Source organism: Drosophila novamexicana, unplaced genomic scaffold (assembly GCF_003285875.2).
Source record: "Drosophila novamexicana strain 15010-1031.04,08,12 unplaced genomic scaffold, DnovRS2.1 tig00000193-arrow-pilon, whole genome shotgun sequence".
In the NCBI taxonomy this organism is placed as follows: Eukaryota; Metazoa; Arthropoda; class Insecta; order Diptera; family Drosophilidae; genus Drosophila; species Drosophila novamexicana.
In genome coordinates this window covers 6453491-6477455 of record NW_020824787.1, presented here as the reverse complement: position 1 = coordinate 6477455, position 23965 = coordinate 6453491, and the positions used below count along the sequence as shown (strand labels likewise).

At 41.5% G+C, this 23965-nt stretch overlaps 6 protein-coding genes across 9 annotated transcripts; 3 read left to right on the top strand and 3 right to left on the bottom strand.

The window, feature by feature from the left end:
* Positions 1-187: 187 nt before the first annotated feature.
* Positions 188-5974, bottom strand: LOC115758337 (probable multidrug resistance-associated protein lethal(2)03659). The gene is made up of 6 exons (XM_030698911.1): positions 5885-5974; positions 5167-5415; positions 2578-4533; positions 893-2096; positions 417-833; positions 188-353 (listed from the first exon to the last, which is right to left on the bottom strand). Exons 1-6 carry the CDS (start codon positions 5950-5952, stop codon positions 300-302), a joined length of 3948 nt encoding a protein of 1315 aa, XP_030554771.1. The 5' UTR covers positions 5953-5974; the 3' UTR covers positions 188-299.
* A 730-nt stretch (positions 5975-6704) lies between these two features.
* LOC115758764 (probable multidrug resistance-associated protein lethal(2)03659) lies at positions 6705-13756 on the bottom strand. Its single transcript, XM_030699525.1, has 9 exons — positions 13632-13756; positions 12252-12350; positions 12100-12185; positions 10751-11280; positions 9039-10660; positions 8449-8978; positions 8039-8304; positions 7044-7973; positions 6705-6984 (listed from the first exon to the last, which is right to left on the bottom strand). Exons 2-9 carry the CDS (start codon positions 12326-12328, stop codon positions 6943-6945), a joined length of 4083 nt encoding a protein of 1360 aa, XP_030555385.1. The 5' UTR covers positions 12329-12350; positions 13632-13756; the 3' UTR covers positions 6705-6942.
* A 767-nt stretch (positions 13757-14523) lies between these two features.
* Positions 14524-15459, bottom strand: LOC115759326 (40S ribosomal protein S13). Its single transcript, XM_030700238.1, has 3 exons — positions 15364-15459; positions 15005-15132; positions 14524-14937 (listed from the first exon to the last, which is right to left on the bottom strand). Exons 1-3 carry the CDS (start codon positions 15384-15386, stop codon positions 14633-14635), a joined length of 456 nt encoding a protein of 151 aa, XP_030556098.1. The 5' UTR covers positions 15387-15459; the 3' UTR covers positions 14524-14632.
* Positions 15460-15557: 98 nt separating this feature from the next.
* Positions 15558-16382, top strand: LOC115759325 (COP9 signalosome complex subunit 8). Its single transcript, XM_030700237.1, has 4 exons — positions 15558-15687; positions 15754-15818; positions 15877-16055; positions 16113-16382. The coding sequence occupies exons 1-4, from the start codon at positions 15631-15633 to the stop codon at positions 16355-16357; spliced, it is 546 nt and encodes a 181-aa protein (XP_030556097.1). The 5' UTR covers positions 15558-15630; the 3' UTR covers positions 16358-16382.
* A 128-nt stretch (positions 16383-16510) lies between these two features.
* On the top strand, positions 16511-20342 carry LOC115759324 (serine/threonine-protein phosphatase PP2A 65 kDa regulatory subunit). 2 transcript variants are annotated; one of them, XM_030700235.1, is made up of 7 exons: positions 16511-16809; positions 17339-17492; positions 17560-18053; positions 18120-18599; positions 18666-18951; positions 19017-19289; positions 19421-19805. In XM_030700235.1, the coding sequence occupies exons 1-7, from the start codon at positions 16726-16728 to the stop codon at positions 19630-19632; spliced, it is 1983 nt and encodes a 660-aa protein (XP_030556095.1). In that variant the 5' UTR covers positions 16511-16725; the 3' UTR covers positions 19633-19805. The 2 variants fall into 2 exon arrangements, with proteins under 2 accessions (XP_030556095.1, XP_030556096.1); XM_030700236.1 differs by lacking the exon at positions 19421-19805 and adding an exon at positions 19973-20342 and having other exon boundaries at positions 16512-16809.
* A 479-nt stretch (positions 20343-20821) lies between these two features.
* LOC115758575 (inactive pancreatic lipase-related protein 1) lies at positions 20822-23745 on the top strand. Of its 3 annotated transcripts, none has more exons than XM_030699292.1 (6): positions 20822-20962; positions 22084-22115; positions 22493-22559; positions 22629-23036; positions 23096-23482; positions 23542-23745. In XM_030699292.1, the coding sequence occupies exons 2-6, from the start codon at positions 22088-22090 to the stop codon at positions 23684-23686; spliced, it is 1035 nt and encodes a 344-aa protein (XP_030555152.1). In that variant the 5' UTR covers positions 20822-20962; positions 22084-22087; the 3' UTR covers positions 23687-23745. The 3 variants fall into 3 exon arrangements, with proteins under 3 accessions (XP_030555152.1, XP_030555151.1, XP_030555150.1); XM_030699291.1 differs by having other exon boundaries at positions 20822-20991; XM_030699290.1 differs by having other exon boundaries at positions 20822-20991; positions 22081-22115.
* The last annotated feature ends 220 nt before the right edge of the window (positions 23746-23965 follow it).

Sequence of the window (23965 nt, the reverse complement as noted above, 5' to 3'; positions counted from 1 at the left end):
ATAATCAACAAATTCCAGACGGCCAATGCATTGAAAATAAAATATATTAACTTGTTTATAACTCTTTGCTTAATTCGCAATATAAAGAAATTAAGTAAATGCATTTCATCTATAATACATCAAATGCTATGAATAAAAATTAACTTTTAACAAACATTTATAAACATTGAAGTTTTCCCGATTCGATTACCAGGGTAAGGCCATAACTATATGGAGAGGTAACTAACCTCTAAATGAAGTAGTAATTGGCAAGACAGCAAATCCTAAGTAGATCCATGGTGCTCATAGTAATAATATTTTTAAAGCTGCAGTTCAACTGATTCCGCTTTTTTTTCCAGGTTTTTTTCATAAGTCTGCAAAAATAATAATGCATATATAAATTGAAATAAGGTTAATGCCCAAATTATATTACTTACATGCTGTGCTATTTTCAGAAGATGTTCAAATGTTGTTTTCCCTGTCTGCATAACCATGCCGTGGAAAACATTACTCTTGGAGGTTGTCAAGAGTTCATAAGGTGCACCAAACTCCACAACCTGTCCCGCGTCCAAAACCAAAACCTTATCCGAGTCCATAATCGTGTGTAGCCTGTGAGCTATTGTAAGTACGGTGCATTCTTTAAACTTATTTCGAATAGTCGTCTGAATAAGTGCATCAGTTTGTGGATCCACGTTGGCGGTGGCCTCGTCCATGACCAGGATGCGATTCTCGCGTAAAATGGCGCGTGCCAGGCACACTAATTGACGTTGACCCACGCTGAAATTGGAGCCACCCTCGGAAATGTTGCTCTGCAGACCCATTGGCATCTCGCCGATTTCATCCTTAAGATGCACCTGTAAGTGAAAAAATATATTGACTTTGTTTGATACTAAGGAATATAATATGCTCTTACCTCCTCCAAAGCTTGCCACAGTTTGTCGTCAGGATATTGCTGAAACGGATCCAAATTGTAGCGTACTGTGCCGGAGAACAACACCGGCTCCTGAGGTATAATTGAAATTTTACTACGCAAATCGTGTAGGCCCATCTGCTCCGTATCCCGCTCATCGATCACTATGGAGCCATCGTTATAGGACAGGCGGAAAAGGGCATTGATGAGCGAGGATTTGCCAGCGCCCGTGCGGCCCACGATGCCCACCTTCTCGCATGGTTCGATAATGAAATTCAGGGATTTCAGCACATGTGGCGCCTTGGGATCTGGTTCGTAACGTAAACTCAAATCGTCAGCCACAATTTGACCAGCTTCTGGCCAGCTGGCAGGCGGTTTTTTGTCAACAGTCGAAGTAAATTCTCCTTCGGACTTCAGGCTTCTGTACTCAATCACACGTTCCACGGAGGTCATGGCGTTCTCCAGCTCGGCCGATTGCCGCATGCCCCACTGCACCATGCCTGTCATGGACATGGCCTGCGTTATGACCAAGCCAATTTGGCCGGGATTCTCAGGCGGATACACAAAATTGTTTAGTATTATGATCAAAACATATATCACACAAAATAGATCCAGATAGTAACCAAAGGCACGACTTGTCGTCAGGAATGTATAGTAGCCAATGGAATGATTATCCTGGTAATGATCATATTCCGCAATCAGCATCCTCTGTGCATGCATGGCACGTATTGTGGGCAGTCCATTCAGCGTGGCACCAAAATGCGAATACATGGGCGAACGGGCAACAGCCTCCAGACGCTTCACATCCCGCGATGTGCTCAGATAGAAGTTGCGTAGATAATAGAAGCATAGCAGCATGGCCAGCGTATTGATCAGATACCAAGGATTCGTAATGCAAAGCACGCATATAATGCCAGCCAAGGTGAGGAATATCTGTATGCAATCCAGCATAACAGTGGGCAGCACCTCGTCCACCTGGCCCATATCCATGGCAAAACGGTTTAATATCCTACCCGATGGATTTGTATGAAAGAAATACATGGCCGCATGTGTAATGCTCCGGAACATGGAGTTGTGTAGCTGGGTGGAGGAGTGCATGGCCATGCTATAGAACAGAAGCGTACGCAGCAGAGCAAATATGATCAGCGCCACATTGATGGACGCAAAGTAGTAGATGTCCAACGTTGATGACGAGTTGCTCTTTACCCTGCCAAATAGAAAAACAAATATAAGTTGTGCACACAATTGTAAGCCTATGCTAATGTTTGTTTACAGCTACTTAACATAACATTGCAATGTACAGAGCTAGTTTAAGGACCTGTAAAAACTTTAACGACGCGTTGCGACTGTTGCCTTTTATGGTTTATGATCTCCTATTCTGCTATGTATGTTAACAGACGCTTAACATAACATAGCCATGTACCTAACACAACTGTAATAACACATTTATTTTAAAACAAATAACTGCTTATTTGTAGAGAATGTCACAATGTTACTTAACATAATAATTCTTATGAGAATCTAATAAAAACTCAGCAAATTGCTGGTAATTCATAAAATAAAAATGAATTTCTTTAAAATGATCTATGCTACAATGTAATGAAACAAGATATGGAGGGTAAAGCTTAAACAGCTCCTATAAATAACCAAACAAGTCTTATGAAACTCGCATTACCCCTTCCACTTACCAGTAGGACAAAAAGTAGTCACCCCAAGACGCCATCAGTTGCGTTCCCAGGCATAGGAGCACCACCAGCAGAAACATTAACCAGCCACAGCCGGCTCTGAAGTATTTCTGGTACATGCCCCAACCAATTTTGTTGGCTGAGCGCGTTTCCTGCACTTCCTTTGGCTTGTCCCGGGCCATTAATGAATCATCCGCACTTGAGCCCATGGAGGAAATGCTGCTGCGACTTTCCACGCTATTTTGGCGAGAATACGTCGTAGATTTATCATTGGCATCGCCGCAGGTCTTTGTCTCCACTTCAATCTCAGTCACCTCTTGTGGCTGCTGTGCTAGCATCTGGGCGAAATCCTGGCCAGACTTGAGCATATGGTCATAGGTGCCAATATCGGTCACCTTGCCCTTGTCCAGGATCACAATGAGATCGGCCTGTTCCAGAAACTGCAATTGATGTGTGACCAATATGACCAGCTGATGGCGCAGAAATCCTCGCATGCACTGCTCGAACAGATGCCGGCCCACATGCGCGTCCACGGCGCTGAGCGGATCATCGAGCAGATACACATCCGCCTTGCGATAAACAGCACGCGCCAGGCTAATGCGAGCCTTCTGCCCGCCGGACAGCGATGCGCCACGTTCCCCGACAAGCGTCTTGTCGCCCTGCTCCAACAGCTCAAAGTCACGTTCCAAGGCGCACATCCTGACCACCGTTCTGTAACGTTGCCTGTCCAGCGGCAGGCCAAACAGTATATTGTCACGCACACTGGCACAGAATAGCCAGGGCTCCTGTGAGGCATAGGAGCAGCGTCCGCTTAACTTAATCGTGCCCGACTCGGCGCGCAGCTCACCCAGAATGGCCTGTATCAGGCTGGACTTGCCAGCGCCCACGGGCCCAATGACAGCCACCAGCTGCTGTCGCTGTAGCTGCATATTGATATCATCCAAAACGGGATCCGCGTGATCCGTATTCCAGCGTGCTCTCAAATGCTTGATCTCAACGCAGACATCCGAGCTGAACTGCTGTTGATTGCCATTTGCTAGGAGTTTCTTACTCTCCGCTGCCCTGTCGTCGTCCTCCTCCTCGGCCAGCATGGCCACATCCGTTTCGTCGCGCAGCATAAACGTTGTTATCCGCCGCAAGGATACCAAGAGCTCAGCCACCTGGGACATGCCACTGGGAAAGAATTTGCTCATGGTGCGCCGCAAAATGTTGTAGAATCCGGTCACACAAAATGCCTGCTCCGCCGTCAGCTGGCCACCGGCGAGCACATAGGCCAGCAGGCTGGCAAAGATCGCCAGCCGTCCCAGCGTGATCTCAAAGGAGAGCAGAACGCCGCGTATATAGTTCACCTTGCGTATGACGTTCATCTCGCTGGCACGCGTTTGGGCCACCATTCGCTCGAAGGGCAGCTCCCAGGCATACATCTTGATCACCTGAATCCCGGCAATGATCTCGTTCATCATGCGGACGCGACGATCTGTGCGGACTGCCGTGCGCAGTCGCAGGGCCGAGGTCAAGCGGCTCAGATACGTTTGCAGCGGCAGATATAGCAGGAGTATAGCGATGCCATAAAAGGAGGCCACTCCGATTTGCTGGTACAAGAAATACGAGGCGATCAGCAGCTCCAACGGACCCAGCCACAGGAAGTGCATATGGATGAGCGCACGATCAAAGCGGCCCAAATCATTCGATACCAGATTCACCACCTGACCCGTCGTCGTGCCACCCAGCGCTGTGCGGCTCAGGCGCAAGGCCTTTCGGTAAATGGCGCTGCTGACCGCCACCCGCATCTTCATAGCCAGATGCATCATGTGCATCATGAACGGATGGAACAGCAGCACGCTCAACACAATGCATGTCACCAGGCCGGCGCCATAGAGCTGAGCACTCAGACTGCGTCCATTGCCAGTCAAGCTGAACTCTGATATCAGGCCGGCCAGCAGGAGTGGCAAGGTGGCCCTGGAAAGGGAATCAATATATTACAATTAAAAACAGCTTTAGTTTTCTAGTCGTGCGTGACCGACTAGCAGATATCCTGTACCTCTCGAAAAACTTTTAGGCCTAAAATATTGCTTTCCAATATCAAGCCTTAAAAGATCGATTAATTTATTCAAGTTTTGGTTTAGATAATTTTGGTTAGCTTCAATTATAGCCGAGTTACGCAGAAAGAAGTGGCCAGAAAACGATATTTATCGATAACACAGAACGAGAGAGTAATCGAAAAAGTGTTCGTCGAAAATAGCAAATACCAAGCCTTAGAAGATCGATAAATTTTCGAACTTTAAATCAGAAAGTGTCTAAAAACTAAAATATTCCTGATTCCTGAACATTTTTTTCTCTTTAGCTTCTATTAAACCCGAGATGCGCTGAAACAGTGGCTGAAAATCGATATTTATCGATAGCACATAACGAAAGAGTTATAGAATCAACAGTTTTTGCGTATGGTATGCAAAGTCTTGGACTAGCTTTTGAAATCTCTGAGAACGATAGGGAGACGAACGGACCAAGAATTTAAATATATAGGGTATATATATATGGCATAAAAGTTGCCTCATTCTGGCTCCTTAAGCTTCTTAATCCTTAGACACTCACCTGAGACCCAGCTCTAGTATTGCAAGGACAATGCCCGAAATAACCAATTCCCAGCCAAAGACTTTGAGTACGACTCGCAGCATGCTCGCTTTTTTGGCACCTGTGTGACCTTTCGCCTTGACCTCAGCCTCCCAGGCTTGGTAGAACTTCTCACCCAACTTGTCCGCCTTGTGCTCGTTGAGCACATCGTAGAGATCGTTGGGCTCCAATGTTTTTTTGCGGCCCTTGAATAATATGGGCAGCGCAAAGCTGTCAAGATAAATGTTTAAATTAATATAAATTATATAATAAATATAATTAGCTGTTCAGATTATCTATCTTATTTCTTATAAGAAAGTAATTACAATTACTTTTGCTAATCACACATAATTATTTTATTAGCATCCAATTACAAATTTTAAATTTTGGCGCTTTACATAATTGTTATATTTGTGTAATTGGATTTAAATCGGAAGAAGTGACCACGCAAATGTTGTGTAATTACAGGTGATAAAAACAATTATGAATATTATCTTATCTTTGGAAAAATAGATAGATAGGACATGTCTACTTGACAGCAACATATTTAAGAGATCAAGTTCGGGCATGTAATAAAACTTTACAAAAAAAAAATAAAAAAAACGTATTGCAAAGATAATAGACTATTATTATTGAAACTGAATTGACAAAACTAAAAAGTAATCCAATTTGAAGATCATTCTGTAACGCTTCGACTTACCAGAACATAATTGCGGAGAGGCAGCTGGCCGTCTCTCGCGGATTAGGCGCCAGCTTATCAGCTGTCATCTTGGGAAAATTCCAATATCTGTATAATAACAATTTCGTATGTAATCAATTTGTTTACACAAGCCTTTTGTTTAATTCTCAGAGAGCTTTGTAATGGGAAACTTTTGCACTGTTGCGCGTATACGCTACACAGCAGGACTATATAGACTGTGCAAACGTTTGGAAACGTTTTGCCGCGCTTTAAACAAACGTTTATATCGAGGCTCGAGCTTTAGATATGCACATAACAACAACATATGCGGATGCTCCGTATAAATTTCATCACAGCTAGAGATACGCGACAACAATTACGCCGGCTTATCGCGAAAATACAGTAGAAAGGAAAATACGTTCCATTTAATTAATGAAAACAGTTGGACTGCACACAAGTCCTCGGTGCGCAGCTCCAAACGCAACTAAACATTTTTTGTCTCTCTGGGAACTTCGTTAACAGCTGTTCTAACAGCTGTTGCCGGCGCCATCGACAGCGCTGCCATACTGTCGCAATTTTAATATATACATAAATATTTATTTACATTACATTAGCATGCATTAGAGTGGACCCGTTAACGTACACAATTTGGTAAACATAAAAATTCCGATTTTAAACAATTGTGAGAAATAACAAATTGCAATTTAACTCATTACAAATATTCCATTTTAATATTTGGTGCAGCGTAAATTTTTTATCATGTCTCCTTTCTATTTGATTTTCCCGATGCTCAAGTTATTCTTGAAATTCGAAAATTATTTTTTAAGTACACAAGTAGTTCACATTTATTTTGAAGGCACTGTATTCCTTGCACTTTTACACTTAATATACATAGAAATATATAAACATTAACAATATAATATTCAATGCATAGGCACATACATATAAGTACATATAAAATTAAAGGAATATTGTATTAGAAACTGGAATCGGATGAGTTTATTTACATTCGATGGACCATCGTGGGATGCAGGTCCTCACCATGATAAAATCCCAGATACATTCAATGTTGCCTGGCTTCACGATGATAATCTGCGTGTTTGTTGAGCTGCTTCGAATGCCTGTAAGTCAAAGAAATATTTAATTTGAATACACTCAATTTTGATAAATATTTAGATACCTTCTTGGCGACCAGCACCAGATTATCATAGGTTGCTTTACCGGTCTGTTTGACCATATCATGGAACACCTTGCTCTCTGCGCAGGTTAATAGCTCATAGGGCGTGCCAAACTCAACAACTCTGCCAGCATCCATGACGAGCACCTTATCAGAATCCATAATCGTATGTAGCCTGTGGGCTATTGTAAGTACGGTGCATTCCCTAAACTTATTTCTAATTGTTGTCTGGATAAGTGCATCCGTTTGCGGATCCACATTGGCGGTGGCCTCGTCCATAACCAGTATACGATTCTCGCGCAAAATGGCACGTGCCAGACACACCAATTGCCGTTGACCCACGCTGAAGTTGGTGCCACCTTCCGTTATTTTACTCTGCAAGCCGCTGGGTAAGTCGGCAACGACATCCTTTAGTTTGACCTCGTCCAAGGAAGACCATAACTTTTCATCGCTATACTCATCGAAGGGATCCAAATTGTAGCGCATTGTGCCAGAGAACAACACCGGCTCCTGAGGTATTATCGATATTTTGCTACGCAAATCATGTAGGCCCATTGCTTGCGTGTTCCGTTTATCGATCAGTATGGAGCCTTCGGTGTAGGAGAGGCGGAACAATGCGTTAATAAGTGAAGATTTACCTGCGCCCGTGCGGCCCACAATGCCCACCTTCTCACGAGCTTTGATAACGAAATTGAGAGATTTAAGCACATAATCGGATTTGGGATCGGGGAAATAGCGTAGGCTAAGCTCCTCAAAGGCAATCTTGCCATTTTCTGGCCAGCTCTTGGGCGGTTTCTTATCAGCTGGTGCCTCCAAAGCGCCCTCCGGTTCAATATCCTCATACTCAACGACACGCTCCACGGCGGTCATGGTGTTCTCGAGCTCCGCAGATTGGCGCATGCCCCACTGCACCATGCCGGTCATGCCCATTGCCTGCATAAGAGATTTGTGATAGGGTTATGATACCATTTGAAAGCCTGTAATATGATGTATCTTACCTGCGTTATGGCCAAGCCCACCTCGCCGCCATTCGCCGGCGGAAAAATGAAAAAACTGAGCGTAATAATGCCAATGTAGACGACACAGAAACAGTCCAGCCAATAGCCAAAGGCACGCGATGTGCTTATAAACATGTAAAAGGCCGAGCTATGCAAATTCTGATGATTATCGAATTCGCTGATCAGCACACGCTGTGCCCCAAAGGCGCGTATCGTGGACAAGCCCGTCAGCGAGGCAGCCGTATGTGAGTAAATGGGCGATCGAGCTGTGAATTGGATGTTAATTAGATAGAGATATATACAGATGGATGATAAATGCTATTACAGTAATCGCTCGCTAATTTTTTGATTAAGTCTAATTTCTAGAAGTTTTAATTTGCGAGCGACTACTGTATCTATAATTAACTTACTAATGGCCTCCAAGCGTTTGATATTGCGTGAAGTTTTCAGATAGAACGTGCGCAGCTGATAGAAAATGATGCCGAGTACGACTGTGGGAACCAGAAACAACGGATTAACAATGGCTATGACAATGACAATGCCAGCCAGGGCCAGAAAGATCTGTATGACATCCATCATGACAGCAGGCAATATCTCATCCACTTGACCCATGTCCTTGGAGAAACGATTTAGTATACGACCCGATGGATTTGTATTGAAGAAATACATGGCAGCGCGCGTAATACCGCGAAACATGGAATTGTGCAGCTCCGTGGATGCCTTCATGGCCACATTGAAGAATAAAAATGAACGCGCCAAGGTGATGGCAATGGTAGCAATAGTAATCAGGGTAAAGATATAAGTGTCCAGCATTTCAGCATCTACGGACAAGCCCAAATCGTGGAGCCAAATCGAGAGACGAGATTCCGGGCCATGTGAGACAATGGTTGTGGTGTCATTGGCGGCATGCATGCTTTTTAAGCTGCCCTTCTTGGCAACCCTGTGAATAAGAATATATTTTTAAAAATAAAATTTGCATCTTAAGCATTTCCGCACTCACCAATATGACAGAAAATAGTCGCCCAGAGAGGCCAGCACCTGCGACAGCACACAGAAGCCCATCATGACAAAGAAGGCAAAGAAACCGCCGCCAGCCTTAAAATATTTGTTATATAGTCGCAGTCCGATGCGACCTTGTTCCTGTGACTCCTGCACATGCATTTGCGCTGCCGAGGCCTCATCCAGACAGGAATCGGCTAGCGATAGGAGCGACTGTTCGCTGTTGCGTCGCTTATCGCTGGCCGAGCCCGATCTGGAGCGAGAGCGCTCCTCGATGCCATGCTCGTCGCGTGACGAATCTGCCAGCATTGAGGCAAAGTCAAGACCCGATTCGCGCAGCGATTCGTATGTGCCCACAGCGCTCACTTGACCCTTTTCCAGAATGACTATTTGATCGGCATGCTGCAGAAATTGCAGCTGATGCGTGACAAGGATTACAATACGATCACGCAAATAGCCGCGCATGCATTTCTCGAATAGATGTCGTGCCACATGTGTGTCCACGGCGCTAAGCGGGTCGTCGAGCAGATAAATTGCCGACTGGCGATAAACAGCGCGCGCCAAGCTAATGCGCGCCTTCTGTCCGCCCGATAAAGATGCACCCCGCTCGCCCACAATTGTCTTGTCGCCGTATGGCAACAGCTCAAAGTCACGCTCCAGGGCACAGTTTTTCACCACCTGTGCATAGCGACGTTTGTCCATTGCCTGGCCAAAGAGTATATTCTGACGAACAGTACCAGTGAAGAGCCAGGGCTCCTGAGATGCATATGAGAAGCTTCCATTTACACGTATCTCGCCAGATTCGGCACGCAGCTCGCCCAGTATAGCCTGAATCAAGCTGGACTTGCCGGCGCCCGTACGTCCCACAATGCCAAGCATGGTGCCAGGTTGCACGCGCAAATTGACGCCATTTAGGGTGTAATCCGGTGAGCTGGTATCCCATTTGGCTTTTAATGCAGTTATGGATATTTGGGCTTCAGAGAGTACGGCGTTTTCATTGATGTGCGGCAGCATTGGTGGCGTTAGCAGCTTCTCCTTGGCATCCTCATTCTCCTGTTCCAGTTTAGAGTGCACTGTAGTCTGATTGCTTCCTGGCGAGACTAAGGGTAGTTCCAAGGATTTATCAATGACATCCGTCTCCTCGTACAGCATGAACTTTTGCACACGCTTTATAGAAATTAATGCCTCGGCCATTTGCGAAATGCCTTGGGGAAAGAATACGGTCATGGTGGTGCGCAATATATTATAATAGGCCGTGATCACAAAGGCCACTTCGGGTGTCAGAAATGTGCCCAAGAGTACATAGCCCACGAGGCTTAGAAAGATGGAAACGCGTGTCAAGAATATTATAAATGATAACAATATGCCTCTTATATAGGAGACATGTCGTATGGCATTAATTTCCTTTTTGCGGGCAAACGCAACCATTTGCTCAAAGGGCAGCTCCCAGGCATACATCTTGATCACCTGAATGCCAGCAATAATCTCGTTCATCATCCTAACGCGCTCGTCCGTACGCAAAGCTGTGCGCATCCTTAGCACCGAGGTCTTCTTGCCCAGCCAGGCCTGCATCGGTATGAAGAGCAGCATAAAAGCCACACCAAACACAGCCGCAATTCCAATCTGCAAGAGATTTAAAAAAGTTATTTTCGGACTGCTAAATATTGAATGCATTGAATGGCAATCTTTGGCTTACAGTTCTTCTACACTTACCTCCAGGTACATTAGGTATGTTATAAACAGCGTCTCCAGAGGTCCCACCCACAGATAATGCACAAAAATTGTGGCCAAATCCAAGCGTCCCACGTCGTTAGACATCAGATTTACAATATGCCCAGCTGTGGTATCACCCAGCGCGGTTTTGCTCAGCCGCAGCGCCTTGCGATAAATCATGCTGCACATTCCGACGCGCATTTTCATGCCGACGTGCATTGTGCCCAGCATATACGGATGCATAATGATGACATTCAAGGCGCTGCAGGCAACCACACCTGCTGCATAATAATAAGCAGCCTCTATTGTCTCCGAGCCGTAGGTATAGTAGGATATTAGCTTGAGCAGACACAGCGGCTGCAGTGTGCGCAGACCCAGTTCCAGCAGGAAGAGCACCAGTCCCAGCATGCCAAAGTGCAATCCGAAAACACGCACGAGAGCGCACAGAAGGCTCGGCTCCTTTTTGGTGTTCAGCTGTTTCTTCTGTAACTCCCGCTCCCAGGCGGCGCATAAATCATTTCCAAGGGTTTCTAGAAAATATAAGCAGATTTTATTATAAAGATGGCAACATTTGTAAATAGTATGGGTTAATGTCAGCCACATAAAATAAAGATCTGTTTGCAAGTAGCGTAAATAAGATTATAAAATCATTGCAGGCCAAATCTTATCAACACGAACAATTACAAAATCTTCCTCAAACAAACAATACCCCAAGTCAATGACCGAATTTACACATGTGCCTTCATTTCTTTAAAAGACTGATAAGTTTGGATTTGCCAATGCATTCAATTGCTTTAAATGGGATTCGAATCATGACAGTGGTCGCTCTCCAAGAAGAACACATCGGAGCTGATTGTGGGTTAAACCAGCTAAGCTAAAATTTATCAAATTAATGAGAACTTTACAAAGTCAAATTGGAAATTCAAAAAATATCAAAATAAAAAACAATCTCTCAATATATGCTCATACTTTTCAATATAATTTCTTATTTCTGGACAATTCTATGTTTCTAAAAGTTAAGATCTCCGACTGATCACTGTACTTCAACTGATTTTGTTTGTATATATTGAATGAAATCAATTGTATTAAATGTACATAGCATTGAATATGAATATGTTTATGTAAGTCAATCATGTGACATTTTAATATAAATATAAGCATGTATATTTACAGAATTTTTCCGTGCTCTGACTCACAAAGGGATATATGGAAGGTTGATTAATTTTTGTTTTCATTATATGGCGAAATATGATTCAAATGACGCTTATAGAAAACAGACCAATCACACAAGCATATATAGATGACATAGTTTTAATATCGAATTGATGAATTAGTTTAGATAAATGTACCTGACTTGTGTTCCTTCAATGCCTTGAAGAGATCTTCAGTTTCCAGCGTTTTTTTGCGTCCCTTTAGGAACGTGGGCATGGTGTACCTGCGTGCATATTGTATTATATCATTATAATAGAAAACTATTGATAAAAATTGATTAATTACATACCAGAAACATGCTGCCGATATAAAATTGGCATGCTCCCGTGGATTCTCCGGCAAGTCTGCAGTTTTAATAGACTGCATTTTGTACGTTGAAGCTGAAAAACTTTACGAGACATACGTAATGGATAAGGTGTTTTATAGAGAAAACTGCAAAATAGTATGACATTGTTTTTTTTTTTTTCTTCTAATTGCTAATTACTATTGAAATCGCATTGATTGATTTACTCTGATTGTACGTAATTATACAGTACAATTTATGTACACATGTATGCATATGTATATGTGCAAGAGTGTGTGTGTGTGTGAATAGCCCTTTTGTAGTCTTTAATTTATCAAAATTATGCGAAAAAGCGCGCCCCTGAAATAAGTATATAATCAGATAAAACATTTTGCTGACACCTGTAACATGCACATGCATGTCTGTAACTGTAATTCGAAAAAGCACATGTCTGCAAAGCTCTAAGATCAATTGTGCAGCGATTTAATCCCACGATACGCGAAGCTTTCATTTGTGTGTATGCGTGAGCTTAGCGAAATACAACTACCCGACGCAGATGCATGTGTGTGTGTGTAAGCTGGGAGTTAGACTTGACTTTTATATATGTATGTATGTGTGTACAATTGTGTGCACGCTATTATTGCCGGCAAATAATGTAAACATTGTTGCAATCTAACCAACAATTAACGACGGTTACAAAAGGTGCATGTGTGCGTGCGAATGCATATTTGTATGTAGCTAATGTACGTAAATTTAAACAAAAATGCAAGCCGACATGCAGGCATATGTACATCAATGCAATTCTAAAATTATAATTATTCATGTTAGTCTTTAAGGACTGTAAGTGCGAATATTAACAACGAAACCCAGCACATTTACATTTATATTTGTGCAACCAAATATATTTATATACTTATAAACATCGACGCACGCACACAAGCACAACTGCACGTGAACAACTCCAACGCAAGTCTGCAATATAAGTAGTCACTAACGCATATGTATATGTACATTCATTGTATATACATTCTTATAACAGACCACGCGGGCGGCACATTTGCAAAACATTGGATTACATACGTATGTATGTATTTTTTGTCTGCTTTGTTTTATCGTTCTATTTATATGTGTACATACAAACATACATGTGTATGCGCACTTATCTTATGTCCGCATTTACAGTTAGCTTAACGGTGCGCCAATACAAAAACTTAGTTCCTGCTCATTCACTAATTCCGATTATCTATTGTTATTTTAGATAAAGGTCGATTTTTCAATGGTTCTTAATTATCTAATCGCAAAAAATTGTATATAGTAAATGTAAACACATTGCAAATTAATATAATTGTTCAATTCAAGTGAATCGAAATAAACACAAATACATACGTTTGCTTAAATTGGACTATGCTCAATAAAACTTGAAAATCATTATATTCTGTTTGCTGTTGTTGGAAACCAAAAGGCAATTAACAATTCACGTACGTAGAACAAGCGCGCAACAACAAAAACGAACCGTCTGCCTAAAAGGGCGGCATGCTACTGAAAAACAGCTGGCGGCATTCAGCTCTTTTCAACTGAATTCGCCACCAGTAAATGCACGCACACATATGCACCCGTCTATGTACATATACATATGCTCATATATTTATGTGTATGCTTACTCACGAAAAAGGAATAAATCAACAAGTTTTTATACATACATAAATTATAAATTAGAAAGCGATCAAGAACATCGGGGGTGTATAGCCTAACTTAGAATTTAAACTAACTATAACGAATTCAAGTATTTTGTTTTTGTAGAAAGCGTACGGCAAACCCATATTCGTAATTCGCCCCAAGGGATTTTTCATAGCAACGGTTAAACACCAAAGTTAATTTATGCCGCAAAAACTCAATAATTTCATACACATTTTTTTAATTAACATTTTAGAGTACTTACAAATTTGTAAACTAACGATAATTGTATTAGTTTTGCTGCATTTGTAGCACAATTGACCCCTTTTTTATAGCCCTCGGAATCGATGCATGTAGGCTATACATATTAAGAGGATGGCACTTTTCATTAAGGAATTAAATCAATATTGATGATTATGTCATTTTGGCTAGACCTTGTTGAAATAGATGCATATGCGCTTTATTTAACTATGTAAAACAAGTTGTTATTGGCAACCAACGAGCGAAAAAGCCGCCTACTCAGGCCGGATCCGCACCCCCTTGTGTTCTATACAGATATACAAAAGTTAATATACATATGTACATTTTATTCACCTACAGATTATTCTGTTTGTTTGTTTTTATTTTTTTTGTAATATTTTAGTTTTATTTTCCTTTTGTGTTCGTTCTTCACGTACATCACGTACAGTGAATGCACTCACATATTTGAAAACTTAGGCAACAAGAGCAGATGCGGTGCTAGACTCGTATTTCCAGTTGGGGGGCAGCACGCTCTTTGTCTTGTAGTAGCGAGCCAGTCGGTGAATTCTGGACTCGACCAGAATCAAACGGAACTTGCCGTCCTTATCCTTGCGGTTGCGCTCCAAATGCTTGCGGATGGCCACAGCCTTCTTGATCATGTGATATAGATCCTCGGGGATGTCGGGCTTGAGGCCCACCGATTTCATGATGCGCAGAATTTTGTTGCCATTGACAAAACGCACCTGAGCAACGCCATGCGAATCACGCAGGATAATGCCTGAAATGATTGAAAAGTTCAACACATTAACATAACCTCAAACCGTAAACAAATACAATAATAATACCAATTTTGGAAGGAGTCAGGCCCTTCTTGCCGAGCTTCTTGATCTGATCCTTTACATCCTCAGCGTTCAGCTTCAGCCACGATGGGACTGTGCGTCTGTAGGGCAGTGCTGATTGGGATATACCCTTGCTGCGAAGCAAATCGTATTTGTTAATTTAGCCAGTGAATGACGACAATGAGAAGAAGAAGAGCGAGAGTATTCGTTTGCAACATGTGCTTGCCATGGTGGCTAAAAACTTGATTGAAACTAGGGCATTATGTGCAGATATAATATTGCAATTGCGTTGGTTTCGTTATGGCACGTTAGGAAAACACATTTTACAACAATACTCGCTTATAGATAATATTTAAATCAACTACCCAGGAGCGTGCATACGACCCATGATGTTACTAGCTTAGTTTTTTACACCGAAAAGAAAGTGGAGACTTGTGGGACAACACTCTACAACTAAACTCTACAAAAACCGCGCAGAGTTGCATTTACATTCGTAACTTAACATAATTTCTCCCTAGTTAACAGCGGCATGCCAACCAGCAACAGACTCGCCACTCGTTATATATGTACATAGGTATTGCTCACTGAAAAACTTGTCCTAACAATTGTTTATACTTTATTCAGAAAAAAAAATGCAGCAAGATAAATACAGTGATACGCTGAGTAAGCTGGAAAATGAGGAGCTCGAGGTAAGCATTTCAATATAATGTCAAATCAGCGATATTAATGTAAAGCCCACCTGCATATTGTCATAGAACATATCACCGGGCGCTGAAATTTACCAGCAGCTAATGGCGATTTATCTTTATCAAAACAAACTGTGCGTGAGTGTGAATATATTATATTTCACTATGTTTTAACCAATTGTATGCTTATAGAGCCAATGCAAAATTACTTTGGATGCGTATATCAAATAATCTGAAGGAACAAAACAAAGAACTGGCACAACTAAATCTCTTAAATCTCGCCCTGCAGCACAACAGCTATGCAGATTTCTTCAAGCATATAAAATATGACTGGTCCGAGACTAATAAGCCAATCATTGATGATCTTCTGGGTGGGCAGAACAAATGATATGCCCAACTAGTTGACTAAAAGATTTGTCTTATTGCAGTTAAACAACGCGAGGAGCTGCTCAACCTGACCGCTACTGCATATGTATCCATATACGAGCAGAATCTGATGGAAATGGCCCAGTTGACGCCGGATGAACTGAAAAATGCCTGCTTGGATTGGACGCGCGAACAGGATGGTGATAAGCAAATTTTGCTACCGAAAATGAAGGAGGCAACTCCACGTATTGCAAGCGATGATCAGTTGTTGAAATTAACTGAGTTTGTCTCGTTTTTAGAAAACTAAAATATAAAAATTAATTATTTTTATTTTTTGGCATTTTTCATTTGCTAGTCGTTAAATGAGGAGCATTACTGTTTACCGGACGAGCAGCTCTGTTAACTGAAAGTATCGAGTAGCATCGTTCTTGTCTCGTTGTGTCATTTCGTAGAATAAAAAAAAATTTGCACGGAAACGAATCGCATTTTCACTGGAAAATCAATCAAAGAAAATATTGAAATTGTGGACATTTTCGAATAGGTTGTAATCAAAAAACTGTACGAAGGCATTTAATAATAACTGTAAACAGTTAAATCGTTATTGGGCCTCCTGTGTATTTCGTGCGGAATAGAAAAAACCGATTTTTTGTACAATTGTGTGTGTGAGAAAAGAAAATGGCAGCAAGCGACAAATCTGTCGATGATTCTCTTTATCCCATTGCGGTATTAATTGATGAATTGAAAAATGAGGATGTGCAGGTTAGTTATTGTTAAGCTAATTAACTCATTTACGATTTGCTCAACTAGTGCAAATATCTGCATATATGCATGGGTATGTACACATTTATGCAAAAAAATGCGTCACTGTGAATAGCAAGTCGTGTGCGTGAGCGCAGATCTGTCTGTGTGTGCGTGCATAGGTGGAGCTGTGGTCGTCCCTTCCCCCTGCAAAACGTATCGTAAAGGGACATCTCCGGCTCCATAGAGTATATATGTATATCAACAGCATCAACAGCGTAAAAAAAAAAAAAATAAAAAATCGATATAGCTTAAAAACTTATGTCGGCGTCTGCCGGATTGGACCACTATATAACTGTCATACAAAAATCAGTTGAGAAAATCTTATTATTTTACTTATATCTGCAACGAAATAAGCGACAGCTATTTTATGTGTGCAAGGGTATTTAACCTTCGGCGCACCGAATATGAGAACTGTGTTTATTTCGTTTGTTTTGTATTTTGTTTAATTAGAGACATGCTAAATTGAATAATTATTTGCCTTTCATAGTTGCGTTTGAACTCGATCAAAAAGCTATCAACAATAGCGCTCGCTTTGGGCGAGGAACGCACACGCTCCGAGCTGATACCGTTCCTAACTGAGACCATATACGATGAAGATGAGGTGCTCTTGGCATTGGCCGATCAGTTGGGCAATTTTACAAGTAAGAAAATATGGCCCTTAACCTCAAACAATTTATTATAGATGTGCATATATATATTTATTCTCAGGTCTTGTGGGTGGGCCGGAATATGCCATGTACTTGTTGCCGCCCCTGGAGAGCTTGGCCACCGTTGAGGAGACGGTGGTACGTGACAAGGCAGTCGAATCTCTGCGCACTGTAGCTGCGGAGCACAGTGCTCTGGATTTGGAGATACATGTCGTGCCGACGCTGCAGCGTTTAGTCTCCGGTGATTGGTTCACCTCGCGCACCTCGGCCTGTGGCCTTTTCTCCGTGTGCTATCCACGCGTCACACAGCCGGTCAAGGCCGAATTGCGTGCCAATTTCCGTAAATTGTGCCAGGATGAGACGCCCATGGTACGACGCGCCGCAGCCAATAAATTAGGCGAATTCGCTAAGGTGGTGGAGACAGAGTATCTCAAATCGGACTTGATACCGAATTTTGTGCAACTGGCGCAGGACGATCAGGACTCTGTGCGACTGTTAGCTGTGGAGGCGTGCGTCAGCATTGCTCAATTGCTGCCACAGGACGATGTTGAACATGTTAGTGAAGCAGTCGAGCACTTTTTGGGCATACATCACATATATATATTCTCTTACTTTTTCCAGCTTGTGTTACCCACACTGCGTCAGTGCGCCAGCGATTCATCCTGGCGCGTGCGTTACATGGTCGCCGAGAAGTTTGTCGATCTACAGAAGGCTGTGGGTCCAGAGATCACACGTGTTGATCTCGTGCCCGCTTTTCAATATCTGCTCAAAGATGCCGAAGCTGAGGTGCGCGCCGCTGTCGCCACCAAAGTCAAGGACTTTTGTGCCAGCCTGGATAAGGCAAATCAGGTGCAAATAATTTTGAGCTCCATTTTGCCATATGTGCGCGATTTGGTTTCCGATCCCAATCCACATGTCAAATCAGCTCTGGCCTCTGTTATTATGGGCCTGAGTCCCATGCTTGGCGCTTATCAAACAGTCGAACAACTGCTGCCCCTGTTTCTCATACAGCTAAAGGACGAGTGCCCGGAAGTGCGTCTTAATATCATCTCAAATTTGGACTGCGTCAACGATGTCATTGGCATTCAGCAGCTGTCGCAGGTAATGTGGAAACTCTGTCCTAAATTTAATAGTATAAAGTATTCTACTATTTGATATACTCAACAGTCCCTACTACCCGCCATTGTTGAGTTGGCTGAGGATTCCAAGTGGCGCGTACGCCTCGCAATCATTGAGTACATGCCCGCGTTGGCTGGCCAGCTGGGTCAGGAGTTCTTCGATCAGAAACTGCGCGGTCTCTGCATGGGCTGGCTGAATGATCATGTTTATGCTATTCGTGAGGCAGCCACATTAAATATGAAGAAACTTGTTGAACAGTTTGGTGCACCTTGGGCCGAGCAGGCCATTATTCCAATGATATTAGTCATGTCACGCAACAAGAACTATTTGCACAGTAAGCACACATACTTATTATATAAAAATAAATATACAATTATTTGATTTCTAAATACCTTTTAGGAATGACCTGCCTTTTCTGTCTCAATGTTTTGGCCGAGGTTTGCGGAACGGAAATAACCACAAAACTGTTGCTGCCGACAGTTTTGCTACTCGCCGCCGATCCGGTAGCCAATGTGCGCTTCAATGTGGCCAAAACATTGCAGAAGATTTCACCGTTCCTGGAGGCGAGCGTTATTGATGCGCAAGTGAAACCGACGCTGGACAAACTGAATGCTGATGCCGATGTAGATGTTAAGCATTTCGCTGCACAGGCAATTGCTGGAATAGCAGCTGGTAAGCATAGAGCCCAATGGGTCCAAGAGACAAACACAAGCAGTTTAAACACGTCACGCCAGCACAGCTCCAGCACAGATAGAATAACTTTTCCATATGCTGCTAGTATAATATATATATCGAATCCTTAGAAATGGAACTGAATGTCTTTAGAACCTCTGTGCCGCCCTGCATGGGCCTGAAGCTTGAGGCGGCCCTGGCCTCTAAGCTGGTCGTTGAGCCGCCGCCCATGTCCGCAGCGGCTGAGGCTGTTGGCGTTGTCCTCGAGCTGAACACTAATACCGAGAATAATGACATCGTCGCTGGGGGGGAGCAGCAAGTGAAGAGTGTTTCGGAATGTTAGAGGATGAGTAGCCAAACCAGACTGTGTGAACCAAATGTGTGAACACCTCGTGTGTGTAGCCAGTGCTGTATTTAATTCGCAAATTGGACCAAGCATAAACCCCATGTAATTCCTAGTGTCTCCAAATTTGTCCATGTCGAATAAATTGTGTGCGTTACTGCAAATAGCAAACCAAAAAAAAAAAAACAATATATATAAAAAGAAAGAAAGAAACCTTAAATATAAACCATATTATTAACTAATTCTTGTTTCATCATTTTTCTCTGTCTCTTTCCCGGTTCCACAAACACGCCTCCACCATGTCGAATGTTTATACACTCTAATATCATTCTTATTACAGCGTAATCAACTTGTATACTTTTTTATTCTATTTTTAAAATGTATGTTTTTCACACACGCTGGCAACAAAAATATAATTATTGTGTAGCAACAACACTTAAAAACGGAAACTTGTAGTTAAAATCAGATGGAGAAATCCTTTACATTGAGAACTGGAGACGACTAACTGCAAGGATCACTGAGAAAAGCAAAATCCCGGAGCCTACATATTTAACATTTTCAAAATGCATAAGTCAAGCAAATGGAGCAAATGCCACAAGCGCTCGACACATGAGAATATATTACTTACATACTTATTAAATAAATAATTTAACACATAAGCATAAATTCATTACGAAAACAAACAAAAATGTGTAGACTTTGAAAACAAATGTATTGGTTATTCGCATGTGAATGCAAAATAAAATTTATTGTAAAAGAATGTTGTCCAGATTTTTCTCTATTATTTATCCAGAAATCTACATATGACGATAATACCTTGAATATAAAATGTAAAACAGAAGTCGAATCCCTTTCGAACTCGAAATGTTGAGATGTTATACATGATCATTCGGTGCAAATCTGCCACTAGATAGCTGTAAACAGTTTTAAAGCCTGGCAGCTATAACTATAACTGAAAGACCCAGCTAAATACCTATTTTCTGGGAGTTTCTGTTTGCACAATTCGATTGTCATACCAAAGTTTTTTTTGTATGATACTCGTTGAGCCATTTTTAAGAAAGCGTGTCTGTGTGTGTGTGTGGTGAGCGTGTGCATATTTTGTGGAGAGCTGGCGAACGTGTGGAGAGCAAGAGCGAAAGAGTGAGTGTGTGATTACTGGCGCAGATCAGTTGCGCTTCTCATTGCGTTGCGACGCGTTGTACCTTGACGTACAGGCAGGTTGATGAAGTTTACAAACCCAACGAATTTAGATTCATTGCGCGTTGGTTGCGAGTGCTTGCCTAATATTTAATATAAATTACATGGCAAATATTATTGAGTGCTATTGATGGTTAAGTAAACGCTGTTGGCACAAACTGGGTGTGTATTTGTGTGCATAAAACGAAAGAGAAAGCCAATAAATAATTTTCTAATTCGCCGCACATTTGTATACAAATACACACAGTGTGAAGTGTGTATGTAAATATAAATATGTCAACTAGCGCGCGCGCGTGTATGTGTGTGTTTGTGTGTGTGCAAAGGGCACCGTTATGATTTAATTCAGATAGTGCAGTTAAGGCCACAGCACTTCAATTTATGTTACGGTTATTTATTACATACAAGTATTTGTATGTTTATTTAAAATTCGCTTTTTCTTTGCCCCTATAAGCGCCATACATTTATTAACTACACGGATATGCTGCAGCGGCTATCGCACTTTGAGCGCAAGTGGCGCGTTTCATTAAAAGGTAAACGCCGCCGACCCCGACGCCGCTGCCGCTGCCGCTGCCTCAGCTTTGACGACGCTCTTGACTGTTGTCTGTCTCTGACAGCCGGTCATAAATGTAAATTGAAGTACTGGTATTTTATATATTTTTATAACGGCACCGAAGACATTTATTGTGCAGTTAATGCCGTTACAAAAATTATACCGAGTGCTTGGCGCAGCTTGCTTGACTGCGATTTAAAAATCGGCAAACATGCAAACATACATACACATAAATATACACATGTATATATGTACATACTATGTACATTGGAATTTCCACTCGCATGTATGCCTGTATGTGTACACAGTGAAAGCTCTGCTAGCGGACAGCTGCAATCCTTATTTCTTACTTTGGGGAACCTCCGTTAGACAAGAATTTGAAATCGTTCGCTTAAAAGTGCGTTCACTGTGTATATATATATATTTATGGCCATATAACTATCTTATCGTGAAACCCATATGAAACGTTAGAATTTAATTAGATTTATTCAATGGGAATTATTTGATGGATTATCGCTCAGTTATTACTAATCAGTGCAGTCGACTGGAAGTGGTCGAGTGCTTAAGCGGAACAGGAGAGATCCCGGAAATAAAATATACAAATATAGAAAACGTTTTAATATAAATTCAACAATCTTTAGAAATGTAAATATTTATCAAAGCCATTAATTAATGTAATATTCATATTTCGTTTCTTACAGCAGAAATATGCACAAAGCCATTAAAAATAAATCCAGTAAGTCAAATGAAATGAAAATTGATTCAACACTTATATTTGTACTGGAATAATACACAAAAGTGTTTATTTAGAAATTTCCAATGTATACAATGTAATATTATAAAAAGTGCACATTCATTCCACTTTTTTTTTTGGATTAAAAAATAAAAAAAAAGAGAAGGATTTTTTATACTAAAATAAAAAAAAAATTGCTGACTATCCAAGCTAGCAATTCGTGTATTGGCGTAGATAAACCCACAATCTTAATTAATATGCCAGCATTGTGAAATTTTATTATCTTTGACCATTTACCTTTCCCACAATCATCAAATATTTACGTAATTAACTAACTTTATTTTTATTTATTTTTTTTTGCTTTTGTACTACTTCTTCAGGGTTATTATGTGGCCTGAAAGCCTCCAGGGCAGATTTAACTACAGCCAAATTCATATTGTACTATGGGTTTGTATGCATTTGTTAACCTTTTGGTATTCACACAAACCAACATAATTTTTGTTGTTATATTATCAGACCCAGCGTAGCTGATAGTGATATCTATGATCTGCATGACTCCAAGAACTTGCTGGAAGATGAGAATTTGGATTTGAGCAAAAATACGGTACTATATTTGCATGGCTATCTGGAGGATCCGGATGTCGAGAGCATACATGTTATCGCCGAGGCATATTTGGAGCGTAATGATACAAATCTAATTGTGCTGGACTGGGGCGAGCTGGCGGATGGTAATTACATATTCGATGCGGTGGTCAATGCCAAACAGTTGGGACCAGAGCTGGCTAAAGTTATGCTGGACATGTTCGAGCATGGTTTGGACATAGAGAAATTCCATATTGTGGGTCACTCGCTGGGTGGTCAGATGGCGGGGATTATAGGTCGGGAGATTTTTAAACGCACCAAAGGCGTCATGAAAATAAAAAGGTGAGTTTGCGGTGTTAAATCGCTTTTATCGTAAATAATATGACATCATACTTTCCTAGAATAACCGGCTTGGATCCGGCATTTCCGCTTTTCTACCTCACCGCTGGCTTGGGCTCCCATCTAAACAAACATGATGCCGAATTTGTGGACGTTATACACACAGATGCCTGGCTATATGGTGCACCGAGCAGCACGGGCACCGCAGACTTTTGGCCAAATGGTGGCAAAACATTGCAGCCGGGTTGCCCGAAACGCAATTATAAAATGCTCAGCGATAATGATTTGTCTAGCCACCGGCGCAGTTGGTGGTTCTGGGCCGAAAGCGTATCCGATCGTTTTCCAATTAAGTTCGATGCGGTGGCCGCCAAAAGCTGGGACGATTTTAAGCAGAAGAAAATTGTTGAATCTGAGCAACCTATATACATGGGTCATAACTGTCCCACAAAGTAAGTTGAAGTGGATACGCGGCTATAAATTTATATTTAATTTGAGATTTCAATTTTAGTATTCATGGCGATTTTTACTTACAAACCAATGGCCTAACACCATTTGCACGTGGAAAAGAGGGTATCAACTATGTCGACCCTAAAGAGTTATTAGGTAATAATAATACCTATGAAATTACGCTACCTGCGAAAGTAGACCAATGATATGTGCTTACAATATATATTTTTGTATATATAACGCACGACTATGTGTGTATAAAATAAATTGTTGCTTGCTTTTGTTAATTGAATATTTATATTCATATTTTTTAAACTGAATATTTTGTTTTATTCTTGATTGGGTACCCCATATTTTATATATATTTATATAAATAATTACTATTTACTCGCAATATTTATTTTACGCATATATATATAAATAGTAGATGCAACAGATTTATTTAAATATTTGCGCTCAATATTTATTTAAGGCATTTGAAAAAG